This window comes from Scleropages formosus, chromosome 3 (genome assembly GCF_900964775.1).
Source record: "Scleropages formosus chromosome 3, fSclFor1.1, whole genome shotgun sequence".
In the NCBI taxonomy this organism is placed as follows: Eukaryota; Metazoa; Chordata; class Actinopteri; order Osteoglossiformes; family Osteoglossidae; genus Scleropages; species Scleropages formosus.
The window spans coordinates 1,571,969-1,596,287 of NC_041808.1; the positions used below are offsets into that span (position 1 = coordinate 1,571,969).

Genomic DNA, 24,319 nt, shown 5'->3' on the forward strand with positions numbered 1-24,319 from the left:
CAATTTCCTGTTTGCCCACGTGACCGTGTAGCGCTGAGCTTTAGCTGCCGTGGAAGTTGTTTCAAACCGACCTTTGACAGAAATACGTCGGTGTCAGTGGGACGATACCAATTTTTCCTAAATGTGTGCGTTTTCCAAAGAGTTAAGGAAAAAAAAAGATCTTGATCATTGTTAGCTGATGGCAGTTTTTAGTCAAATGTAGTTCTAGTGTGCTTTATCTCACCGTGATGGTTGCGCTCACAGTACCAAAGGTAAAATTCATACCAGAATACTACCCAAAGCAGCAGCAATTACGCACAAGTCTCCTAATTTATGCATGCCAAATTACTTTCATCACTGGCAATAAATGGATATTAAATAAAAATCACAGGTTTATTTGTAATGTTGCCTTTAAAGAAATTCACTTAGGTTTTCAAGCACTAGGTAAGGCCTTCCTTTGCCTTTTGAACTACTTCTGGCACTTAAATTTTGTGCTGCAAGACTACGATAGCACCATCATTTAACAAACTGCAAAAATGAGAAGGTTTATGACATGTTTGCCAGTGGGCAGAGGGCTACTGGACAACTGAGGTGGGCAGGGAAGGGAGTGCAAGGAAAATACAGTATATTAAACAGGCTGCAATCTATCCACAGAGCAGCAAATGCGCATGAGTACAGGCTCTATAACTGTTGGTTTGTCTCAATAACAAACATGGGAAGGCGAGGGGGGAAAGAAAGAAAGAAAGAAAGAAAAAGAAAGAAAGAAAGAAAGAAAGAAAAAAGTATAGTGATGCAAAGTAGGATGTACAGTACATCTAAAAATTTTATTTGACTGCATTCCATACACAATAGCGAGAGAAGTTTGAGACCACAAAAGCGAGTCCCTCTGAAATAAGGCACATTTCGGGAACACCAACCCCTCATTTTGAGGAAAGTAAAGTTCCTATTACTTAAATCACAGCATGCCTGCGTACACACTTGAGACAAAAGCCTGCAAGGATGACAAAGCAGTGTGATAATCCAAAAAGCCCCACAAACTCACGTGTATAAAACTGAACAAACACATTTCTAAGTATTACAAATAAAAAAAAAAAAAAAAGGAGGCACAACAAAGATAAACCTATCCGCTCAGTATGCTACAATCACGTGGGCTCCGACAATAAACATCCACCTTGAAACAAATTGGTCTTTCTGGGCCAGTACACACGAGTAGCCAAAAGCACTTTAGTTTTCCATATTTGACATCTGGTCTCAAATTTAAATATTTGAGGTTCTGTTGAGGCTCCATTTTTACTACCAGAGGTATCATTTAGCAACCACACGAGCACTTGCAAATTACACCCTTAAGCCGTGGGCTACATTAAAGACATATATACAGTACATACAATTTACATGTTCATTGAATAAACAGATTAAATTTACACAAGTCTGTGCATCCATGTACATTTACATTCATATATTTAAATACACTATAGACTAAATCAGATGAAACCTCTCTCTCTGCAATGTTACTCACATACACTCAGATCCCAGTAGGTGGAGGAGGAGGAGGGGGGGGGGAAGCACGCAAAACCAGAATTGTAGTCTCAAGTGCAAAGCCATATCACAAATCTAGGAAACCCTTTGCTGATTTCTGCGAGCAGGGGGTGATATTTGTGCTACAAACCTCATGGTGACGATGTCTAAATCGGCTATAGAGAGCCCATTCAGACACCGCAGCAGTCGTTTTAGAAAAAAAGAAAAAAAAAAGTTTCAAAAAAGTCACCATTTCAATTTGTAATGCTATTTGCTAAATTATCATTTAACTTTTCTGGTAAAACCAAAGAGGAAAAAAACCCCAACACAAACAGCACAGGCTTTAGGAACCGTTTCCTGAGTAACCAGAGGAGTTTTTTTCTGTACAACGCGTGCAAGGTGATCCAGGATTCATGCGGGAACCCCTAGAGCACATGAACACAGTGGCGCGTCGTTCATCGGATCACGCGAGCATTTCCTGCATATTCAGAAGCTTTAGGTCACAGGCACAGAGGGTCCACTTTCTCACACAGGCTGATCCAGTTCAGCGTTGGCCCTTCCGTGGTGGAACCAGGGGAGCCACTGCTGCAGTAACCCATGAGTCCACTTCTTAAATAGCATAAAGTACACTTAGATTTGAATTTCCTACTCTTTATTACATTATTGTGTCATTCCTGTTTGGTTCCTACTTCAAATGAGGTCAGTAGCAAGCTAAAATTAAACGTAACTATTCAACAATTCATAAAAACGTTAAAATCTTTAAAAAAAAAAAAAGAGGAACAGTCACGATACACAGTGGCATTTTACAAAGCATTCATTCAATCATACATCTAATGCTCTTTGGAACAAAAAAAAAAAAAAAAAGCTGGGACAAAATTATTTTATTGATCCTGAGTCCTTGATTTTCTAAAGGATGAAATTATATAAAATGAAAATCGGAAAGAACAGCACGCATCTTCCGCGAGAGCCAAGCAACAAAGTACGATTATGGGCCCAGAACCTTCATGCTGCAGGAGAGGATTTCCCTTCCTACATAAATTTAATGGTACAGATACTCAAGATGAGCTGCACACCCCAAACACATTTTTACTGACAGGGACTGCTAAACAGAGGATGGATTTGTGGCGACGTCTGTAACCATAGTCATCGTTTCCCTCGAGGTTATTGTTCATAGAGGGACCCTTGGCGTTCACTGGTCATCTGAGGAGGTCGGAAGTGGAGGAGGGCAGTATAAAAAGCCGGGGTACTGTAGAAATTATTTTGCCCAACATTTTAAACTAGGAGTCCAGATTGCCTTTTGGCTCAAACAGCGAAGAGATGTTTCTTTACTGAAGTTCTCGAAGTTGCACTCCTCTTCATCCAGTCAACTGAGTAATGGCTCCTGAGCTTCTCCTCCACCTTTCATACCGGACACCCACTAGACTCCCGTTTTCTCCTTGATCCAGCTGCGGAACTTGGTGACCCGCGTGTATATGCCCGGCTTGTTCCGGCGGGCACAGCCATCACCCCAGCTCACCACCCCGGCCAGGAACAGACGTCCTTGAGCACCCGGGGCCGACAGGGGGCCCCCCGAGTCTCCCTGGTAGGATGGCAAAGAGAGGAAGGAAAGAATATTTAGGAGGGCGAACCAGGACCTACGCGGGGTCAACAAGGAACTCGGATCCTTTTGCGGTCGGTTTCTGGATTACAACGAGTCCTCAACCTAATTAGGAGCCGACATCAGTTCATAACTCGATCAGTTTTAAAATGTGAATCACTACGTCACAGTCAGCGAAGGCATAATAATATAGATATACCTCAATTCGGTCAATGGTTAGGATCTGTAAAAACCTCAGATAAATAATGAATTTAAAACATGCTGCGAGATTCGTTTTCTCATTCCATTTTCATCCACTAATCGTTCTATGCCAGGTCACTCTGCTCCAGAGTCTTTCCCGGAAACAGAGGACGAGAGGCAGGGAACACCGTGGACGGGACACCAGTCCATTGCAGGACTTTTATTTTATTATTCTTTCGCTATCATGTACGTTTGTCTGCATTTTGCCACTTTCAGTGTGAATGTTACTATGTACATAATAAATAAAAGCATAATAGTAGTGACATAACTCCATTTCTTTGCTGGGCAAGTTCTGTAAAAGTCTCAGATATAGCTATAATAAATGTTTTATTAACTTGAAACAATGGGAAACATTCATCATCTGGTCTTTTCAGTTTGAGTAATCTATGCAATCAAAGTACAACAGAGATGCACCTTCATGTATTTGTATGGTAGATTCTGTTAAAGTCTTGGATACAGCTAAAATAGAAAACACTCCAAGATTTATTCTAACTTTAAAACATTCAGCTATATTACAGCTCTAAATAGCTGAAAGTAAATATATTGCCTCCACAAATGCAAATTTAATGTTGAACATTAAATTTATTCCATGAACATGCAGTGTTCATCGTCAAACACTAGACAGGAATAGTTCAAGTTGTTTTCATTCTCATTCCCCTATATAGCTTGTAAACAGCGGAAAGAAATGTCGTTTCTCCGGAGACCACGGTGCGACACAGAACAGTAATTAAAGTAAAACAGAACTGTAAACACCGTGGAAGTAAGCTGAATGAAGACAGCCCAACCCTCATGCTCTAGTTGCCAGCTAACAGTGGGACTCGGAAACACGGGTGACGTTCGCTCCGCAACACACAAAATGAACAAGTCGGGGGGGACAAGTGAAATTAAACGAACAAATGTTCAAAAACTCAAAGCACAAAGACCCAGCGGGAGCGCAGAGCTCAGGCAAAATTTGAGAAGTTTCCAACTCAAATGCCAGGGAGGCGACTGCTGTTGTGACCCTGAATTAACGACACACACACACACACACACACACACACACACACACACACACACACACATACACACACACAAACACGGATTGTATTATGAAACAGGTTCTTGTCTCCACTAAACTGGGAACGCTTGGGGTAAAGTAGCTGTAAAGATGCAGGGTTAAAAAGAAAAAGAAAAAAAACACGGTAAAGCTGGAGCAGGAACGATGCTGGTACCTGGCACGCGTCCACACCTCCGGTCAGCACACCAGCGCAGATCATACGGGACGTGATCTGTCCACTCATCAGATCGTTACACACCGTCTGGTTAATGGTGCGGACTTCGGCCTTCTGCAGGATCGATGCACCGGAGCCTTGAAGATACATGCGGGATGTTACTTTCAGGGACTTCTAGAACATTCCTCGGCTCAGAAACTCGCATTACCTTGACTCAACAGATGTGTCGCATCTCAAGAAGGGCAAAGCAACGTGAATACAATTCTTTCTCCAGTGAAACACTGTGATTTTTACATTCTGACGCATTGAAGTATTGAGGTAATACATTTATTTATTTTGCCTTTATTATTATTATTTATTTAGAAGGGCAGCAGGTGACATAGCAGGTAAAGCCTCCTGCTTTGGATTCAAAAGACTCAAATTTGAATGGCACCTCCTGCTGTAGTACCTCTGGTCATTGTACCAACCCTGAACTGAGAGCAAAAATTACCCACTTGTATTAATGGGCAAAGAATTTTAAGTTTCTTTTGAGAAGAGTCAGCTAAATGAATTTAATGCAGTAGGCGATCCTGGTCCCATCAGTTTATCAACATGATCACATTTCCATCACAAAACGTCCTACTTCCTATCACAGCAACCATTCCTGCAAATATAAAAATGACAACTGAAACGGCAGACTATATTGTATTATTAATTCATTAGATTTATCCTTTTCTCCAACATGACTGAACATTAAGCTACTTACACCGATTTACCTATTTATACAGCTGGCTAATTTTAACTGTATCAATTCACATCAAGTACCTTGATCGAGGCTACTACAGCAGAAGGTGGGAGCTGAACCCAGGACCTTTCAGTGCCAGGTGCGAGTTCTAACCACTACACCACCTGGTGGCCGTAGGGAAATTCATGTTTCTGCCGAACGTAGTATTATACAGCGTAAGGCAATATGTCGCAGCGCAAACTCACCCCCCTCGCGTGTGGCACCCCAGCCAGTGATCCAGACATTTTCGCCCACCGGGAAGTTGTGCGTCTCCGCCGGCAGACAGATTGGCCACACGCTGTGGCCCAGCGTCACAGCGCTGTCCAGCTCCATGAGGGCAATGTCATTGTCGTACGTGTAGTCGTTGTAGTAGGGATGCGCGATGATGCGCTTCAGGCTTCTCTTCTGAGTGTCCTCACCCATCTTTCCCTGGATGTGCAAACCCAAGTAGGCCTCCCACACCTGCGGCTGAGAGTACCTGGGGTCGCAAACACACGCAAGTTATTAATGTCCGCTGTATTCCGTCGAGTCTTTAAGCAAGATTAATATTTCCTAATATTTCTTTATGTCCAGTGGGGGGGAAAAAAAAAATTAAATTTATCTGATGCTTTTCTTTAAAACTACTTGCAATGTTAAGCTACTTAAGCATTTGGATAGAAGCACTAATATTTATCCTGATCTTTTACAAGAATGTCTCAGAGGACAACATGTTGACCTGTATTTTATAAACGTTTAGGGATTGTTTACTTCGCTGACACTTTCCTCCAAAACAGCTCACAGTGTTAAGCTACAGTACCTGACTGTTAAGTTTAAGTGGAGTTTTATTCAGATCCTTCAAAAGAATGCGATCTAAGAAAATGCCGGCAAATGGAAATATTTCATTTTTTAAAAAGCGAAAAAACTTCTTGCACTTGTCTACAAATCGACAGCGTTAAGCAATTTACAGCGATTTACCCCTCGATACAGCTGGGTAATTTTACTCTATCACGGGTATGATGGCAGAAGGTGGGAGTCACGAGGTGGCAGCTCTAACCACTACGCCACCTGCTGTCCCACTAACTTTTGGCTCTAACAGCTTGCCAGCGTTCACCATTACTGTATTTCTCTAAGAAGTACTTGTACCAAGAGCGACACATTCGCTGATTCAGTGGCTTATTCCGCAGAACGTCTACCAAGCCAAGGGACTGTCGCAGAGAGGGCAGCGCGCGATACGGACACGTACTTCGTTTGGCCGGAGTCCTGCACGCAGTGCGCTGCCGTGACGAGCCAGCGCTCGTCGATGACGGAGGCCCCGCACACGTGTCCGGAGCCCTTGATGTGGAGGCTCACCTGCCAGGGCCACTCGCCCTCCACCGCCGCCTGGCCCCCCACGATGCGCGAGCTCTTGTAGGGCCGAGTGCCGCATTCTGAGGGCGGAAGAGGCTTTAATCACGAGACTCGCAGAGATCAACGCTCCTAAGCGCGTACCCACGAAGGGAGTGCACCGGCGGGTCCTCGAGTCACCGGCTTTTAAAGAAGAAAAACGCATCCAAACAGAGCTGAAATCATGTGGGATGCGTTAATCGTAATCGGCTCCACCACGGTGTTTACAGCTTAGTCAGTTTGGTCAGCTTGGTGTGTGTTACACGCTTATGGAATAAATCTGTCCAAAAAAAAAAACTGCATAAAGTTTTGTGCAGGATTTTTTTTTACTGTTAATTTCGTTAACGTAGTTCAAAGTTAAAAAACTAACGTCTTAAAACATTATCATCGCTATATCCAAGAATTGTACAAAACCTACTCAGCAAATTTATGCAAGAATGTCACTACCATTATAATTATTACACTGTTACACTACTGCTGATCGTAGAGACAAAAGCTGAGAGTGAGCAGAGCAGAGACTGACAAATGCTGATGGATCGGGATCCCGTCCATGACGTTCCCTGCCTCTCACCGTGTTCTCATGATGATAGGTTTTGGAAGGCGACGACACTGACTGACTGCACAAGACGAGCGGCTGATGAAAACGGTCAGCCTTACAGCAAATTTACCATACATCTTCACCTGTGTGAATGAACTCTGCATCACGAAACGTTTAAGCGTGAATGTGGTTGGATTTATGAGCAAAATGAGTTGCGAACCAACTTCCAGTCAGTCTGTAAGTGGAGCAGCCAATGCGTACGGAGGAGGTAGACTGACCGTCTTGCACGGGCAGCCGAGGCCGGTTGCGGCACCGCTGGTCTTACCGCAGTTGGCCTCGTCCGAGCCGTCCTCGCAGTCCTTCACCCCGTCACACTCGGGATTCTCTTTGTTGATGCACTGGGTGTTCTTACACTTGTACGAGACTTCTGTGCACGGCACCACGCTCACTGGGGGGTTTCGGACAGGGACAGGTCACGCACACACACACACACAGAGCACGATCTGCAAGCCTTCCTTTATTCCAGTTGCAGAAGGACGTTTCGCACCTCTGGAGCAGCTAATTTCATCCGAACTGTCTCCGCAGTCATTCTGGCCGTCGCACTTCTTCCTCTGCGAAACGCAGTTACCGTTCTGGCACGTGAAGTCCTCGGGGTTTCTGCACGCTCCTGCGCGACGGACCAAACAACAGCGAGACGCACAACAAGAATAGAATGACCACCTTGGTCGCCGTATTTGCTAATGCTGCAGCTGCCACTATTATTTTCATTTTAACTCTTTTTTTTTTTTTTTTTGTCTAATTTTAGTGTACTGATGATAATTCAGAATGAAGTTTTAATAACTATTTAAAATTACATTCATACACATTCTGTTTTTCTTTGAAGCAGCTTAACATTAAGCGATAATATTAAAGCTACTTACGATTTACTCCTATATATACACTTTTTGGAAACACTAACATTACAGGTTAAAAATCATTTTCATTGTTCAAACTACATAACGGCAGACTTGAAATACATTTACGTATATTTATTTCAATTTACTGTGAGAATCGCACCTGCGTTTACATCTCAATCTGCAGGCGAAACACACTTTTGTATATTTATTCGTCTTGCTTCTGCTGAACGAATACATGTAAATTTACGTTCATTTACTTAACTGACACGTCTCTAAAGCCACACGCAACATGATTAAGCTATGCACTTACCCAGTACAAGTGGGTAAACTGGTGCAAGTTTAAACTTTGCTCCACCGAGTCAAGGCAACACCTCTAACCGATACGCCACCTGCTGCTCGTAACGGGCACCGAAAGAGAAAGCGGGGCTCCCGTGCGTCTTACCGCAGTTCTCCTCGTCCGTGTTGTCGCCGCAGTCGTCGACGCTGTCACACTGCCAGAAGTTGGGTTTGCACAGGCCGTTCTTGCACTTGATCTGCGCGTTTGTACATTCTGCAGAGAGACGGGCGGCAGTGAGTGAGGACCGAGGACCACGCACCACGCACCCCAAAGCCCAAACCCTCGTCTTACCCCGTTTGCTGGTTCGTAAAGAGCGTAAAAATTAGCTCCTTTCTCGCATTAGTCCTCACTGATCATAAAATAGTCATTTCAGACCGACAGACAGAAGAAAAGCTTTTTAGACATTATTTATTTAGCTGATGCTTTTCTCCACAGCGACTCACAGCATCGATTTTCCGACAATTATACACTAGTATGTAAATTACTGCATAAAAGTACTCGGTGGATCACATGACATTTGGGTCAGTTAAGGTGTGTTGATTTAGCCTCGTTTACTTTAACACACTAATATCTTCTGCATGATTTTAGCGGAACAATGACTGGCTGCGCTGCCCTTCTGCCTCGTGGCAACTGAAGTATGTATTTTGAACCAAAAAGGACACTTTGCTTTCTCCGACGACTGATACTTGGAGAAAATGTGTGTGTGTGTGTGTGTGTGTGTGTGCGTGCGTGCATGCGTGCGCACGCAAGTGAGAGTGTGTTGTCCACCCACTGCAGTTCATCTCGTCGCTGTAGTCCCCGCAGTCGTTCCAGCCGTCACATCTCAGGTTGGAATCGACACACATATTGTTCTTGCACTGGAACGTCCCCGGACAGGCTGGGTGGACACAGTGTGTTCGGACAGAGAGAGCACAGCAACATGGTAAGGACAAGCTGCTTATTTCCACATACTGGGTACAGGAGTCTGCTCTGATAAGTGAATAAACCAACAGCAGCACTAACAAGGACACCGTGACAAAGACGGAGCGGCAGCACAAATTAACGTGCGCATCTGGGCGACGGAAGGAAAAGGGGGGGGAAATGAAAGCAGCGCGCGGTTACGACGAGCCGGAAGTTCGACCGCTTACGATCTGTAGGTTCGAAGGCCTCAAACTCGGCGGAGAAACCACGGTCCACGTAGGACATGTCCGAGCTGAACAGGACGTCCATCTTGTTGGACTGCACGGACACCACCGTGCTGGGCGACTTCTCACCGCAAAGCCTGAAACGCGGAGGAGTCTATTACACCGCGTCCCTTCCGCGCAATTTCTGCATCCAGCTTGTGAGCGATGAGCTGAAATGGTGATACTTCACCTCCGTACAAGTTATGGTGCTTCAATAATAACAACAAGAAAATTATCTGTCCGATACCTTCATCCAAGGTGACTTACAGTGCTGGAATCAATGCAGTAAACAGCAGAGCAGCATCACGCACACACACACACACACACACACAAAATTAAACCAAATCACCAATTGCCTTGAAATGCAGGTCTTTGGACTGTGGGAGGAAACCAGAGCACCTGGATGACACCCATGTGAATATGGGAGGGACATGCAAACGTCACACAGACTGAGCTGGATTCGAACCCACATCTAAGCGCACAGCACAGGCACTGTGAGACAGCAGCCCTACCCACTGTGCCACTATACCGCTGCTCATTGGAACGAACGAACGAACAAACAAACGAACAAACACACACACTTTCAGAACCGCTCGTCCCATACGGGGTCGCGGGGAACCGGAGCCCACCCGGTAACACAGGGCGCAAGGCCGGAGGGGGATGGGACACACCCGGGACGGGACGCCAGTCCGCCGCAAGGCACCCCAAGCGGGACTCGAACCCCAGACCCACCGGAGAGCAGGACTGCGGTCCAACCCACCGCGCCACCGCGCCCCCCCACACATACTGCATAGTGAATCTCATATTTTATAGTGTCGTACTATAGTAAACTTTATACTTTTTATTACGCTTCTTGGTCCTTTTTGGCAGAGCAGCAAATAATTTACTTCTGAAACGGACAATAAACGTCTCTGTCTGGTGGGGTGGAGGATGGGCTCTCTGAGCTCAGGTGACTCACTTGGTTGAGCCAATCTGCACAAAGTCCTTCTTGCAGGTGCTGTAACTCTGTCCAGGCTCAGACATGAGGAACTTCTTGAACTGCACTTTGACGTACTTCCCGTCCGGAACCTGCGGACACCACCGGCGCACTCGTAAGATCCACGCGTCCGCAACGGAACCACGGTGTTGCGCGGTAAACGGTGACGCGAGTGCAATTTACTCACCTGGATACTCCAGGTGCAATTTATGAGAGGGGGGTAATAAGAGGGGAAGTTGGGTGTTGCGAAAGATCCGCTGTTCCCCGTCAGGGCTCCACCACACCCTGCGCAAAGCAAGAAGAGAGACACTTAGAGCGGTACTCGCCGCGGGATGCATCCGCAACGCAGCGGGCAGAGACGGAGCCGGGGCCGGCGCTGAGGACAGAGGCCCGTGGAGCTCCGTGAGGGATGAATAACTGCGTTGTGCATAAACCTTTATTTAAATTCTAGAAATGTATAGATTTTATTTTCTAGCTACGCTTTGAATAACAAATTTCTCACGATGTAAAGCCAATGTCACTTGCAATTCCATGTCCGGTCGTTAGATGGCAGTAAAATGCACCCAGAGAACATGACCAGCGTAAGTGTGTGGGTGCAGAGCAATTCAACTCCAGTCCACAGTGTTCACGTTTTGTGTGTGGTGCTTGTGAGCGCAGCTCATCAATAAGAGTATCAATGTTGCACACGTTTACAATGATTTATTTAGCTGACACTTTTCTCCAAAGCGCTTACCCTGTGAAGCCATTTACAATTATTTACCTATTTGCTCAGCTGGGTAAACTTCCTGGAGCAATTTATGGTAAGTATCTTTCTCAAGGGTACTACAGCTGGAAGTGCTGGGATCTGAACCTATAGCTTGTGGACCCTGAAGGTAGCAGCTCCAACTACTACGCTACCAGCTGCCTCTTTATGGGATAAATCAATATCAATCGGCATTATACAGCAATTTGTGGAGACAAAGTACTTCAGTCTGTCGGTCATTTCCATTTCAGTTATAATGAGGCTCAAAATTAATAAAATGTCTTGCAGCACATTTATTTGAGCTATATCCCAGACTTATACAGAACCTACTCGAACGAACTGAGGTACGTCCATTTTACTTGTTTCTGAAATCAGAGTAAATAAATGAAAATTTAAAGTTTGAAGCAAAATTTTTATTTAAACTTTGAAAAAAGGTTATTAAATGCAAATAAATTGACGGATGTCTATATTGTCGGCACGTAGCGGTTAAATATACTAACAAACGGAGTTACAAACACACTTATGGTCCCAGTTGTGATAATTTTTTCTGATTTGAAGTTACGATATTTCAAAAAAAGAGAAGGCACTGGGTCCTCATGCGAGTACCCTCAGTTATTATTATTTTTTTTTCCCCGCCATAATAAACTCCTCCCATCCCTACAGAAAGCAAGTTGCATACCAGGAATCTGTGAAGGGATCTGCGAGACCTGTGCCCTGAAACCGGGGAAGTTTTTATCCTCGTTGGTGACCATCGTGAGCAGCATGACATTGCCCGAGGAGATGAACGACAGGGGCTCGCTGGGGGGGTACACCCCACATTTCCTAGCCACACAGCCAGAATAACAGCGTTAGAAGAAAGAAGCCATTGTTTTAGGTGGTACAACAGATTTCAGAGGTAGGATCGAGCAGGTAGTTGGGGCTCAACATTCAGACTCAACTTGAGCTCAATTGCGGTAAAACAAATCATTTGGATGGTTAGGAAGGCAAAAGAGATGCAGCAAACCGCTGCTGGCTAACAATACGGTACAGCAAGTCAAAGGGGCTGGACTTTGAAACGAGTCCTGCTGCGAAAGACTCCAAGGAAGAACTTGCAGCGATACTCACTCTGCCATGAGTTGCTTATCGAGGGCAACAAGGGAATCGTAAACTCTGACAAAGTCCTTGCCGCAGTCGTTCTCCAGACTGAAGGTGTCGAACTCCACCTTGATGCGGTGATTCGGGTCGGCCCGCAGCAGCCACTCCGTGTACGAGTTGGCGTGGTACGGCGAGTCGGGGAAACCGGGGGACTGCAGGGTGATCACCTGGCCGCTTTGGCAGTGGTACGAGAAACTCTGTCGCTCTAGGTGCGGACACGCAGGTGGAGAAGGAAAGCTTAGTTACATTCTTGATTTTGACTCATGTGGTGAAATGAGCTCCCTCCGCCCCTCAGAGCTGCTGAATCCCTCCCAATGTTCAAAGTGGTTCCCAAAATATATTATCTTTTGGACCCGCTTCGGTCCTGAGTCTATCGCCACCTGCTCCCTATCCTTTCATTGTCCTGTTCATATGTCACTTGTGCAGGCAGCTACTGGAACGTGTGCTCTGCGAAGGCTGGCGATGCTAGAAGGAACCAGAAACGAGGGTCTCACCTTGGATGGTCATCCTGGTCATGCGCGAGTCCACAGCTGGAACAGAAGGGCAGCACATCAGCAGAAATCGGAGAGCGCGCCGACCGGACAGTCTTTCGAGCGGTCGAGCACCTATTACCTGGCGGCACACCCTCTTCGCTTAGCGAAGCCCCTACAACTAACGGTCCGATTTTCCTCTGCTGGATTTTAATTCAACAAATGTTACGTCTTCCAAATTACCGTGCAGCTCATCCTCGCGAGACCAGACTAACGGGGGAGCGCGGTTCCAGTCATGACACTGAGCAGCCATTCCAATGCTATCATACACACTATTATTATATTTCCAGCCATTTTCACACGACGGTGACCTTTTTACACAGATTTTAACGAGGCACGGCATACATAGGAAGAGTCCCTTCCAGCTGCCAATTTAATACAATTTTCTTTTTTTTAAGTTTTAAAAAACTTCTACAAATTTAGTAAGTTTTGTTTAGAGTTAGTGCAGTTTGAAGCAGTGCAATTGCTGATACCTTGAAATTTTTTTAAGTGTTTTATTTTGCTCAGTGTCCCACCCTGAGGGGGGAAAATGAAGTCTCTGAAAGGAAGAAGCAAGGGGCTAGTGCAAAGAAACTCAAAGCTAAAACTACAATTCCTAAAACCCTACACTTTCTTCCTTTACAGACAACAGCTCCTAACTGTGCTTTTCAAAAAAATATTTTCCAGTAAAAGTGCATGCGGGAGTCATACACTATTGAGTTAAAAGAAAGTGCAATAATAATAAGTGTTTGCAGATTTTCCTTTTTTAAATTCTGGAAAACATTTAAAAAAAAAAAAAAAAAGAATATTGCGATACAGCGGAGTGCCGAGTCATTCCAATATCCAGTGACGCTTCGCTGAGCTGTACTAAGGTGATCATCACTTACTTATTAACTAAGTGATGAAGGCGAGTACCTGAGGAGAGCACGTTCTCGAAACGCAGGGTTTTGATCTTCCTGCTGCGGCTCTGCTCCGCATTCTGGGCCATGGAGGTCATGCTCTTATCCAAGTCCTGCTCCTTGTCTGCAGGCACGTTGAACTCCGACAGGTAGTAGACCAGCACGCTCTGGGAGCCACCTTCGCTGCGGTACAACATAGGATGGGGCGCAGATTCGTACCACGACTTGCGGAAACATTCTGCACGTTCCAAAATGTCATTTGGACATAAACCTGGGCTTTCACTCTCATCCTGGGTTCCTGCAGGTTTCTGTCCCAAATCCTGCTTTATATTAATTGGTGCAGCTTATGTGACATTTCACACCGTTTCAGATGGTTGCTGACCGGTTGAAGCGTCTCTGCGTCCAGCGCAGCTCATTTATGAGAGATGGGCATAATGGGTATCAACAGTACATCTCATATTTATAAGGGGAACGAGTGTTGGACCAGACAGTGGGTTGAACTGTAGTCCCTTCATACGAAACGTCCCGCAAAGACCACACACGAACCAAGTGAAAGCAGCAACGTTTTAAAAGTAACTGATCCTGAAGTGTAATGAATTAACCACCGTGTACTTGGAAGAAAAAAAAAAAGATACCTGAAGGCTTGCACGGTGGAGTTCTTGTAATATTTATACATTGATGTTCCTGAGAAGGTGCTCTTCAGCTGAAAGGCATGAAACAGAATGTCACACAATGAAGCTCGTTAAACGGGAAAAGTTCACTGAACAATTAAAGACAAATATTTCAATTTTAGAGGTTATTGATAACATACTGATAATGGATGGGCTGATGGGAGATGTTAATAAAAAGCTTTTTAATCATTTCCTTTTCACACAGAATTTAACCCTTTAGCATGTGTAAGAATACATGTATTATTCAGTTTCTATGGACCGTGACTTAGTAGTAAAAGTGTCTTTGGAGCTGCAAACAAACTGAGTTATGAACAAACTCCCTCCCCTACTTGCATCCGTAAGTTGAGGAAAGGATGCGTTACAGGATTATGAATTACAAATTTGTAATACACACACACACGCACAGAGACAGACAGTCTGAACCGCTCGTCCCATACGGGGTCGGGGGGAGCCGGAGCCTAACCCGGCAACGCAGGGCGGCAGGCCGGAGGGGGAGGGGACAACACCCAGGACGGGACGCCGGCCCGTCGCAAGGCATCCCAAGAGGGACTCGAACCCCAGACCCACCGGAGAGCAGGACCCGGTTCAACCCACTGTGCTACTGCACCCCCCAATATACATATATTTGTTTTTGTTTTACACACACAAAATTACACAAATAACAGAAATTACAGGATTTATTTATGTGAAAGCACACAAATAAATGAATAATTAACATTTCCGCACCTGATTTAAGACCTCGGTGGCCAGATTCCTGAACTGGGGACTTGAAGGGTCTTCATAATAGTCCTGGAACTCCTCGTTGGTGATCCTCATGGAGCCACTGTACACCTTCCTCACTTTCACTCTGTTACGGTCTGCAGGTTCACGAGAGGTGGAGGAAACAATTCGTCGCTGTACATTAGTTTGAAAACCCGTGTGGGGTAAAAAGACCGATGCACGTCCAGTTAGGGAGGCGCATTAGCAGCGAACGTAAGGGACTCTGAGCTCCAGCGAAAGAGCAGGACGGCGATGAGGACGCAGCGAGGTACGCGCACGGGACAAAGTGAGGTACTCACAACGCAAGTGCCAGACCAGGAGCCCAGTAATTAGAGCAATGATGGCCAAGAAGACGACAACAAGGATGATGAGGGTGATCTTCCTCCCGGGGCCTCTCTTCTCCAGGGCTTTAGAGTTGCTGGCAGGGAGGAACTGGACAGAAGTTTCCCACTGATCCTGCGGCCAGAGGATGCGGGAGCCGGAGAGTTGGTAAATAGTAAATTGGAAGTTAAAATAAATAAATACGAAGAGAAATAAATGAATAAAAATAAACAAAAATATTAAAATGACATTTCCCCGTTTGTGATTCTCCAGGGAACAGTTAAAGACGGGCGAGTAACGGCCAGACGAGAGGCATCAGCAACACAGTAAAGTGAGTACATTTACATTTATTTAGCAGATGCTTTTCTCCAAAGCGACTTCCAATGAACTCTCTGTAATGTTATGAGCCCACACACCTTATTCACCGCGGTAACTTACACTGCTAGATACACTACTTACACTGGGTCACTCATCCATACGTCAGTGGAACGAACACACACACACACACACACACACACACTCCCTCTGTGTCACACACACACACTATGGGGAACCTGAACAGTATGTCTTTGGGCTGTGGGAGGAAACCAGAGCACCCAGAGGAAACCCATACAGACATGGGGAGAACATGCAAACTCCATACAAACTGAATGGGGATCGAACCCACGTCCTCTTGCTCCACCCAGGCTCTGAGAGACAACAGTGCTACTTGCTGTGCCACCGTGCTGCCCCGAGTAAACTGAGGTAAACTGCACCAGGTTCAATGAATGAACCCCAAGCATCACAGTGGCCGTCGGCTTACCGCAGCATTCCGCCTTCGGTGAAGTAAATGAACAAACACACACATTTACATTTATTCATTTAGCAGACTCTTTTGTCCAAAGCGACATACATCTCAGCAAAAATACAAATTTACAATTTATGCATTACATTGAGAGAAGGAGACATAGCTGCAGACATGAAAGTCTCAAGCAAACCTAGTTTGTTCCCTACCACTTGCTGCACCGAGGTTCATCGTTCAAGTAGGTGCATAAGACAGGATAAACAAATCCCGAAACCCACCCACCAATTTTTTTTCTTTTTTTTAATATTATAAGATACACAAATAAGCAAGTACAACGCCAGAGTAGTGACTGAATAAAGGTTGTATCTGGGGATGCTTATGGAGTTACGATGCGTGAACAGTTACACCGTAGACACACAGTCAACGATCGCTTGTCCCGAACAGGGTCGCAGCGAGCCGGAGCCTAACCCGGCAACGCAAGGCGCAAAACTTAAGGGGGAGGGGATACACCCCGGACAGGACACCGGTCCATCGCAAGGCACCCCAAGAAGGGCTCGAACCGTAGAACTGCCATACAGCAGGCAGCGGCCAGACCCACGGCGCCACCGCGCCCCCAGTAAATGCACAACGCATTACAAGTTGAAGGGGCAAAACAAACTTAATTTTATTATTCAAATGTAATGTTTTCGCTTATCTTTATATTTCTTTGTCTTCTGCGTTTGTGTTTTCTAATATTGTATTTAGATTTATTTCTTTTCCTGATACGGTTCCCCAAAGTGACTTACAATGTTCAGTTACTTTGCAATGATGTGTCCATTTATACAGATGGGTCATTTTACTGCACCAATTTAGGGTAAGTACCTTGATCAGGTTGTAGGACAGTAGGAGGCGGGATTTGGACCTACCGTATAACCCCTCAATCCAGAGGCTGCTGCTCTCATCACTACGCCACCTGCTGGTCTATGTAGCTCAGCATTACACTTTGGAGAAAAGTATCAGTTAAAGAAATAAATGTAACAAAATGTACTTCCTGGGTGCTTTCTGTTTCCACCTCCCAGTACCGCGGTAAACAAATGGTGCTACTCAAAGGAAAAAGCACATTGTAGACTAGAGCTACAGCTGAGCAAGTTTAGGCATCATCTCTTATTTCAGCTTTGTTTCTCCATCAAAGCATGTGACCCAAAGCATATGTAACTTGCTCTATATGGTAAAAGGAGTAAAAATGAGGTCAAGTGTTTGCTTCCCAGTGTGTGACTCACCGAGAAGGAAGCAATACCAGTTCACCCAGTTCCTAGAAGCAGAGTGCACTGACAAACACACGCACACACACGCACGCACGCACACACACTGCACTGCTGCTGTTTTTAACTGGCACTGATGGGATTTGATAACAAACGTCAAAGACGACGAGTGCAGCGTGTAAAAACGTAATATTTAAAATAAAACAACAACAACGGCTGTGGAAAAACAAAGCGAAACCCGAAGCACTTTCGAGTTTCTGCTCCCTCGTTAGTCACGCAGCTCCCTCCCAACACAAGAATGTCTCTTCGCCTCTCGGCGGGGGGGCGGGATTGAAGGAGTGGCTCTCAAAGCGCTTCATCTGAATGTTATCAATAAAATATACAACCGCACAAACAAACTGCACATTTTAATCCGTGGAACGCGTTTTAGACGAAATCAATTTGTCAGTTTAAGACAACTCAATGTGCTGGATGCCATGGCAACGGTAAACGCGTCGTGGAAGTCCAGAGCAGGCGGAAATGGAACTGCTCGCTTAGAAATGGGCCCAGGCTGATTTTTTCAGTCTTTAGAGAGGAGAAAAGAAGCGAGCGTAGTGCTGGCGAGCATGTCGGAACAGAGCTGAGGAATCCAGGGACATGCGGGTTTTACCTGTTGTGCCACCGGCCTTGACCGCCCCGAGCAGGCTGAACCTGGTTCGGAGCGTCCCTCCTAACAAACAGAGCGGTGCCCACGCGGGCGTTCGCGAGCGCCGCATCGCCCATCTGCGGACGAGCAGAAAGCCTGCTGACCCGCAGCGGGCGTCGAACCCTCCGCCCTTCCGCGGCACAACCACGACGACGCTGGGCCCGAGTTCCAACCCAGAGCAGATCTCCATAGATAAATGTACAGGTACCACAAGCACCGTGGTAAACTTAACCGATTCGCTACGATTGGACGACAAACCTTTAGCCGGAGAGAACGCATTACTCCGAAAGGCTGTCGTCGCGCAAACACACATGTCCACACACAGCCCTCCATTGTCATTCGCACGCACGTCGACCGAAGCCGCTTGTCCCATACGGGGTCGCGGGGAGCCGGAGCCCAACCCGGCAACACAGGGCGAAAGGCCGGGGACACACACACACACACACACACACACACACACAGGACGGGACACCAGTCTGTCGCAGGGCACCCCAAGCGGGACTCGAACCCCAGGCCCACCGGAAAGCAGGACCCGGGCAAACCCACTGCACCACCGTACCCCCTGTTACTGTCATTCGTTAGAACTGATTTTGCTGCAGGAAGCCCAGGCTTTGGAGCCAAGAGAGAGAATTTCAGCAACGTGTTGGAATGAGCTTCCTGTGTCCCTCACAGCTGCTGAATCCCTCCCACATTCAAGAACGGTCTCAAATGATCTTGTTCAGAGTCACTTCTCTCCCGATCTCCGAACTGCTTCGAAAACTCACATCACGCCACCAGACCCCATCGGCTCAGTGGACGGATACTGATGCGAAGTGACCGTGGACTCGCCGTCTGAGGTTCGACAATCACTTGTCTGCGTCTGAAGCCCTTTGTGTGTTGCCGATGCTCTTTTGTTCGCTCTAAGCTGTGTAACTTTGGAGAAAACATAATTCAGACCCAAATTCATAATAAGGTCATGTGTCTCCATGGGTGCAGTGGCATTTCTGAATATTATTTATTGTACAGTATATTACAGTATACATTATTATACACATACGCTGCCTCCTTACACTACCGTTAATTGCTGGGCCAAGTCACCAAATTCTAATCCAGAACACACCAGGTTTGATAAATAAAATGATGTGATCAAATAAAGAAAACATTAACGGTTCAAACGTACCAAAAGCATCAGTAAACGAAGGTCTTCAAAGGAAGTTGAATGTAACGAATGTGACAAAGTTTATTTAAAGGACCATCGGAATAATTTAAGTCAATGAAGAATTTCATTAAATAAACTTGTATTAAATTTGATTAAACTGAGCAATTAATGTTTGTTTATGGACTTAAGTTAGAGCGGTATTAAAGTGCCACTAGAAGTGTCAAGTTAAAAATGACTCGTAAAGGTTCGCTGATGACGCAGTCGACACGAAATCTGCTTTCCGTTGCTAAGGACGCTCACGCAAACACGGGCCAGCATTCGTTTTGGCTTCCTGCGGGTAACAGCCGACACCTGAGCTGCGAGTCTCAAAAACCAGCCGCTTGGGAGCCATTTGGGTTTTTAAACCATCAAGGCAACATATCAGCCTGGATCGACGGCGAGCGAATATCCATGTCACCCGTGCATTTTTCATATCCTTTTAGATCCCAGCATTCCTTTCGTAGCCTTGAGGGTATCCTCCCGGTACTGTGTTTTACCCTGCATTACTACGCTCTCTCAGAAGACACTTTAATAAGTAAGAAACGCATATTTCACTAAGCGAACTGTATAACAGTCACTGTACTTCCAGCTCAGTGTCCTAAAATACACTCTTTTACTCTTACATACTTGGCAAGGAAATTTATTTTATTGTTGCAATTTGTCCCTGACTTCCACTCTGTAAATACACTAAGTTTATGACCAGTGTTTTTTTTAATTAAAAAAAAAAAAAAAAAAAAAAAAAAAAACCTTCATCTTTTTATACAACAGGAAGATGGGGGGGGGGGGATTTTACCTGTGTGATACACATACACACTTTCTGAACCGCTTGTCCCATACGGGGTCGCGAGGAACCGGAGCCTAACCCGGCAACACAGTTAGTCAAATTCCAGAATGTGTGGACATATTTTGCATCCTCGTGGATAACAGCACACAATCTCACCTTTGATACACCTTTTTGTTTTATATATTTGGGTGTATTTGCCATTTCTTTGTACACCGTTTCTCTCAATCCCGCAGTGCAGTTCTGATAATCTATTCATAAAATATATAGAAGTAATAAATTTAAGACTATTAGCACTGCGCCTCTGAGATTCTGAAACGCCGACGCAGGTGACTGGGCAGAGCCGCTATTTTCGCTTTGGTAAAAAGGGCCTCGGGGGGTGAGAGGAGACATATCCTGCCGCTTCCCATATTTTCATAGCGTAAATAAAACAGCTGAAAGCGGCCAGACGCTGACAAACACCGGACATGATAATGGAATGAATTTGTCAACCGTAGGGATTGATTAGAAAGTTGTGGAAAAGACAAAATTGCCAAAATGACAATCACAATAAAATAAGTGACAGCTTAAAGGTTTTTTTTTTTAAATTATTATTGTTTTGAGGTCTTTGCATAACCTCACCAGTGAATAAGCTAGGGGACATGTTTATTACTAAGCTTTTATTGATTTTGTAAAGGTCACTTTGGATTTATGAACAAACAGTTACAAAGTGAAAAAAATAATGATATGCAAGTATTTCACTCCATGTACTTGGACACTTTTCTGGCAACTTTCTTTTCTGTTATTATTTTAGTCAGGTATATTTCAGTATTTTTAGAAGCGGTAGTGCTTTGACTCCCATACTCTGTTTGGCTGCTTTTACTACCATTTTTACTGGGAAAGGCTCCTATCCACATGTGTGCTATTGAAGTGAAGAGAAATGCTTCCGTCCAGAGTGACTTTTCGTAGTTATTTACACACCTGAGTACTTTTGCTGGAGCAGGTTGAGTTTTAACACTAAAAAGTGTTACACTGCAATGGACTGCTATCCCATCCAAGGTGTACCCAGCTTCACGCGGCAAGCCTCCAGGATTGGCGGCGGACCACCACGACCCTGCACTCAAGGGGTTAATGACGACGGCTGAATGACGTTCGGATGTGTTGGAGTACTCTTTAAATAAAAACACAAAACTTTATTTCTATGATGATTATGTGAAAGTGACAAGAATAAATGGAGGGATGTCTGTATTACGCAGCTTTTGTGAATTACTGGAAAAAGTAGCTTTGGAATAACAAACAAACTGGTTTACAAACGGAATTTCAGTCGGTTCATAACTTGAGTTACGCTACGTTAACCCTAACAGTAACCCTAACCCTAACCCTGTGACACTAACCCTGACCCTAACAGTAACCGTTACCCTAACCCTAAGGGAATTCCTGCCCCGGTTCAGGCGAAACCCCTCTGCACGTCTGCTTCGTGCTCCGCTTAAAGCTCGTTCTGCCTTTACAGTTGCCGATCCAAGGAACTTAAAGTTTAAGGTCGCGGCCAGCGAATTAAGATTCGCGGCAAACAGCGGACGAAAGGGGCGCGACAGGTAGCGAGGCGTTTAGACCCATCGCGCTGTATTCCGAAGGTCCTGGGTTCGACGCCCGCTCCTGCCGTACGTAGCACCCAAAACCAAGGGACCGAGGATCCTCCCCGGAGCCTCCGCACGGACACGGCAGCGTCTCTGCTTCCTGGGAGGGTTAAGAGGTTTGGCATCTCCTCCGGCATCGCGTCAGACTCGTACCGCCGCGCCGCAGAGAGCGTTCCGAGCGGTTCGGCCGAGCTCATCGCCGGAAGTAAACTTCAGGACATTGAGCAAACGCGCCGTTTGAGAAAGGCCCGGAATATCGTTAAGGACCGCGCTCGCCCTGCTCGCGACACGGCCGTCCGGCAGACGCTCCCGTTGCGTCCAATCAAGGACGACGAGAGCGAAGGCCAGCGTTTACCTTCGAGCCACCGGACCGCTAACGGCCAGCAGCCGTTCGCCAAGCGCTGCGACACTTTATTACCGATGCTCCGGGACACCTACATATTTACCGTTCGCTTTTACTACATACTGTTTATACCGTAGTACTTGTATGTATTCTTCTGCCTTACTAGCACATGTCACTCTTACTACGCCATTTGCCCACCAGTGTTTTCATTTATCTGCTACACTGCAGCATCATCTCAACCATTCTTGTCTAAATATGTTTGTTCATCATGTCTAATATGCGTTTCAACTGTCAACGTGTGAATCCGAGACTCATCACAAGCATTTCAATGCCCAGTGTAGCAGTGTAACTGTGTACATTGCATTTACATTTATTTGCCAGATGCTCTTCTCCAAAGCGACTTCCAACAAACTCTATGCAGTGTTATGAGCCCACACACCTTGTTCACCGCAGTGACTTACACCGCTAGATACACTACTTGCAATGGGACACACTGACTGGAAATAAATGACAGGGAAAATAATAAATCATAAGTTATACCAAGCATCATATGGAAAACATGATGGTTGGTATAACTTATGGAGAAAGATTAACAATAATAAATCAATGTGACATATACTGTTAAGCTACTTACACTGATTTACCCATGATTCATACATCTGGGTCATTTTCCTGTACAACGCAGAGAAAGAACAGTAATAGAGGTACTACGGGAGGGGGTGCAATTACATGATTATGAAGGTGTTATGATTGTAAATGTTAAAGACATTTAGTAGACACTTTTGTCCAAAGTGACATCCAATGAACTCTATACAGTGTTATCAGGCCACACACCTTATTATTCACCGCGGTGAAATAAACGACTGACTCTGATTTAGTGTGAACTAAGATGAGTGAAATAAACATGATTATGAAGAACGGAAGCTTAAAAGACGAACGAATTGCGCGCGCGTGTGTGGAATAACTGGGCTCGTCATGGTTTCACTTTTCACCTGCTGTCATGACACCGAACGACATGTCATGGACTCTTTGCGCGCGCGCGCACACGCACGCACGCACGCACGCACACACACACACACACACACAGACCCTTACCTGCCGTTTCGGGCTGTACCGCATTCCCGACTCCAGCGGGTCCATTTTTTCAGACTTTTTCCTCAGTAAGTTAGTTACTGTAAAACAGGGGGAGGGAAAAAAAAAAAAACAAAAAAAACTATATTTTCAAAGCGCACATAAAGTCCCGTTCGTCTCGGTTCGGTCCTGTTCCTATCTCTCTTCCTTCTTTCTTTCTTTCTTTCTTTCGGCCCAAGTTTCGCCTCCGACAGGTGAGTTTGGGCGCCGCGCGCGCGAGCGAAACCCGCGAAAACAGCGATAAAAAGCGAAGTGACTCTGCGGCGCGCGAGGCGCGGAATTACAAAACCAAACAATATTTAATCAGTAAATCAAATTAAATTTATATATGTAAATATATCTATAGTATATTAAAGAAAAATGCAAGAAACAGTCGACAAAGGCGAGGCGCTGCTGTGCGGCTCGCGCTGCGCTCTTCCGGGCTGTGGCCCGATTTCAGGTGTGTTTCTCTCTCTCTCTCTCTCTCTCTTTTCCTCCCTCCCACTCGATACTCACCTGTTCCTCCCCGAAGACAGGTGCGGCGGCCGGAAGCTGAACGCGGATCAGTTGTGCCCTGTTGCGGTTTACCTGCGGCTCACGTGCTCAGGTGGAGCGGGGGGAGGGGGGTTTCGCTTTCCACCCTCTTCTCTCACCCGAGTCGGCGACGGGGACACGTTACTTACTGTCACTATTCTCACCGAGTCCGAAACCAGTGTCAGTGCATCGCTTCAAAGTGCCGCTTTCGAACCCAAAGGTCGCACGTTCGAATCCCACCTCGAGCTGCCGTACCTTGAGCAAGGTATTTGGATGGATAGCAGTCCATTGCAGTGTAACACTTTTAGTGTTAAAACTCAACCTGCTCCAGCAAAAGTACTCAGGTGTGTAAATAGCCACAAAAAAGTCGCTCTGGACGGAAGCATTTCTCTTCACTTCTATACCGCACATGTGGATAGGAGCCTTTCCCAGTAAA

At 45.6% G+C, this 24,319-nt stretch overlaps 1 protein-coding gene across 1 annotated transcript; it reads right to left on the minus strand.

The window, feature by feature from the left end:
• Nucleotides 1-814: 814 nt before the first annotated feature.
• LOC108924830 (suppressor of tumorigenicity 14 protein homolog) lies at nucleotides 815-23,797 on the minus strand. The gene is made up of 19 exons (XM_018736428.2): nucleotides 23,335-23,797; nucleotides 15,591-15,747; nucleotides 15,259-15,389; nucleotides 14,497-14,564; nucleotides 13,878-14,044; nucleotides 12,948-12,983; nucleotides 12,424-12,658; nucleotides 11,999-12,141; nucleotides 10,765-10,862; nucleotides 10,560-10,669; nucleotides 9,566-9,699; nucleotides 9,211-9,315; nucleotides 8,544-8,651; nucleotides 7,753-7,872; nucleotides 7,531-7,653; nucleotides 6,528-6,711; nucleotides 5,512-5,783; nucleotides 4,543-4,679; nucleotides 815-3,073 (listed from the first exon to the last, which is right to left on the minus strand). The coding sequence occupies exons 1-19, from the start codon at nucleotides 23,377-23,379 to the stop codon at nucleotides 2,912-2,914; spliced, it is 2,535 nt and encodes an 844-aa protein (XP_018591944.2). The 5' UTR covers nucleotides 23,380-23,797; the 3' UTR covers nucleotides 815-2,911.
• Nucleotides 23,798-24,319: the final 522 nt, after the last annotated feature.

Bases quoted from the DNA above. Each gene is read 5' to 3' on its own strand.
- LOC108924830 (XM_018736428.2), bottom strand. From the start codon at position 23,379: ATGGACCCGCTGGAGTCGGGAATGCGGTACAGCCCGAAACGGCAG. The intron at 14,565-15,258 runs GTGCGGAAATGT...CATGCCTTTCAG, and splicing joins CCACCGAGGTCTTAAATCAG to CTGAAGAGCACCTTCTCAGG. The intron at 10,670-10,764 runs GTGAGTAAATTG...TGGTGTCCGCAG, and splicing joins ATTGCACCTGGAGTATCCAG to GTTCCGGACGGGAAGTACGT.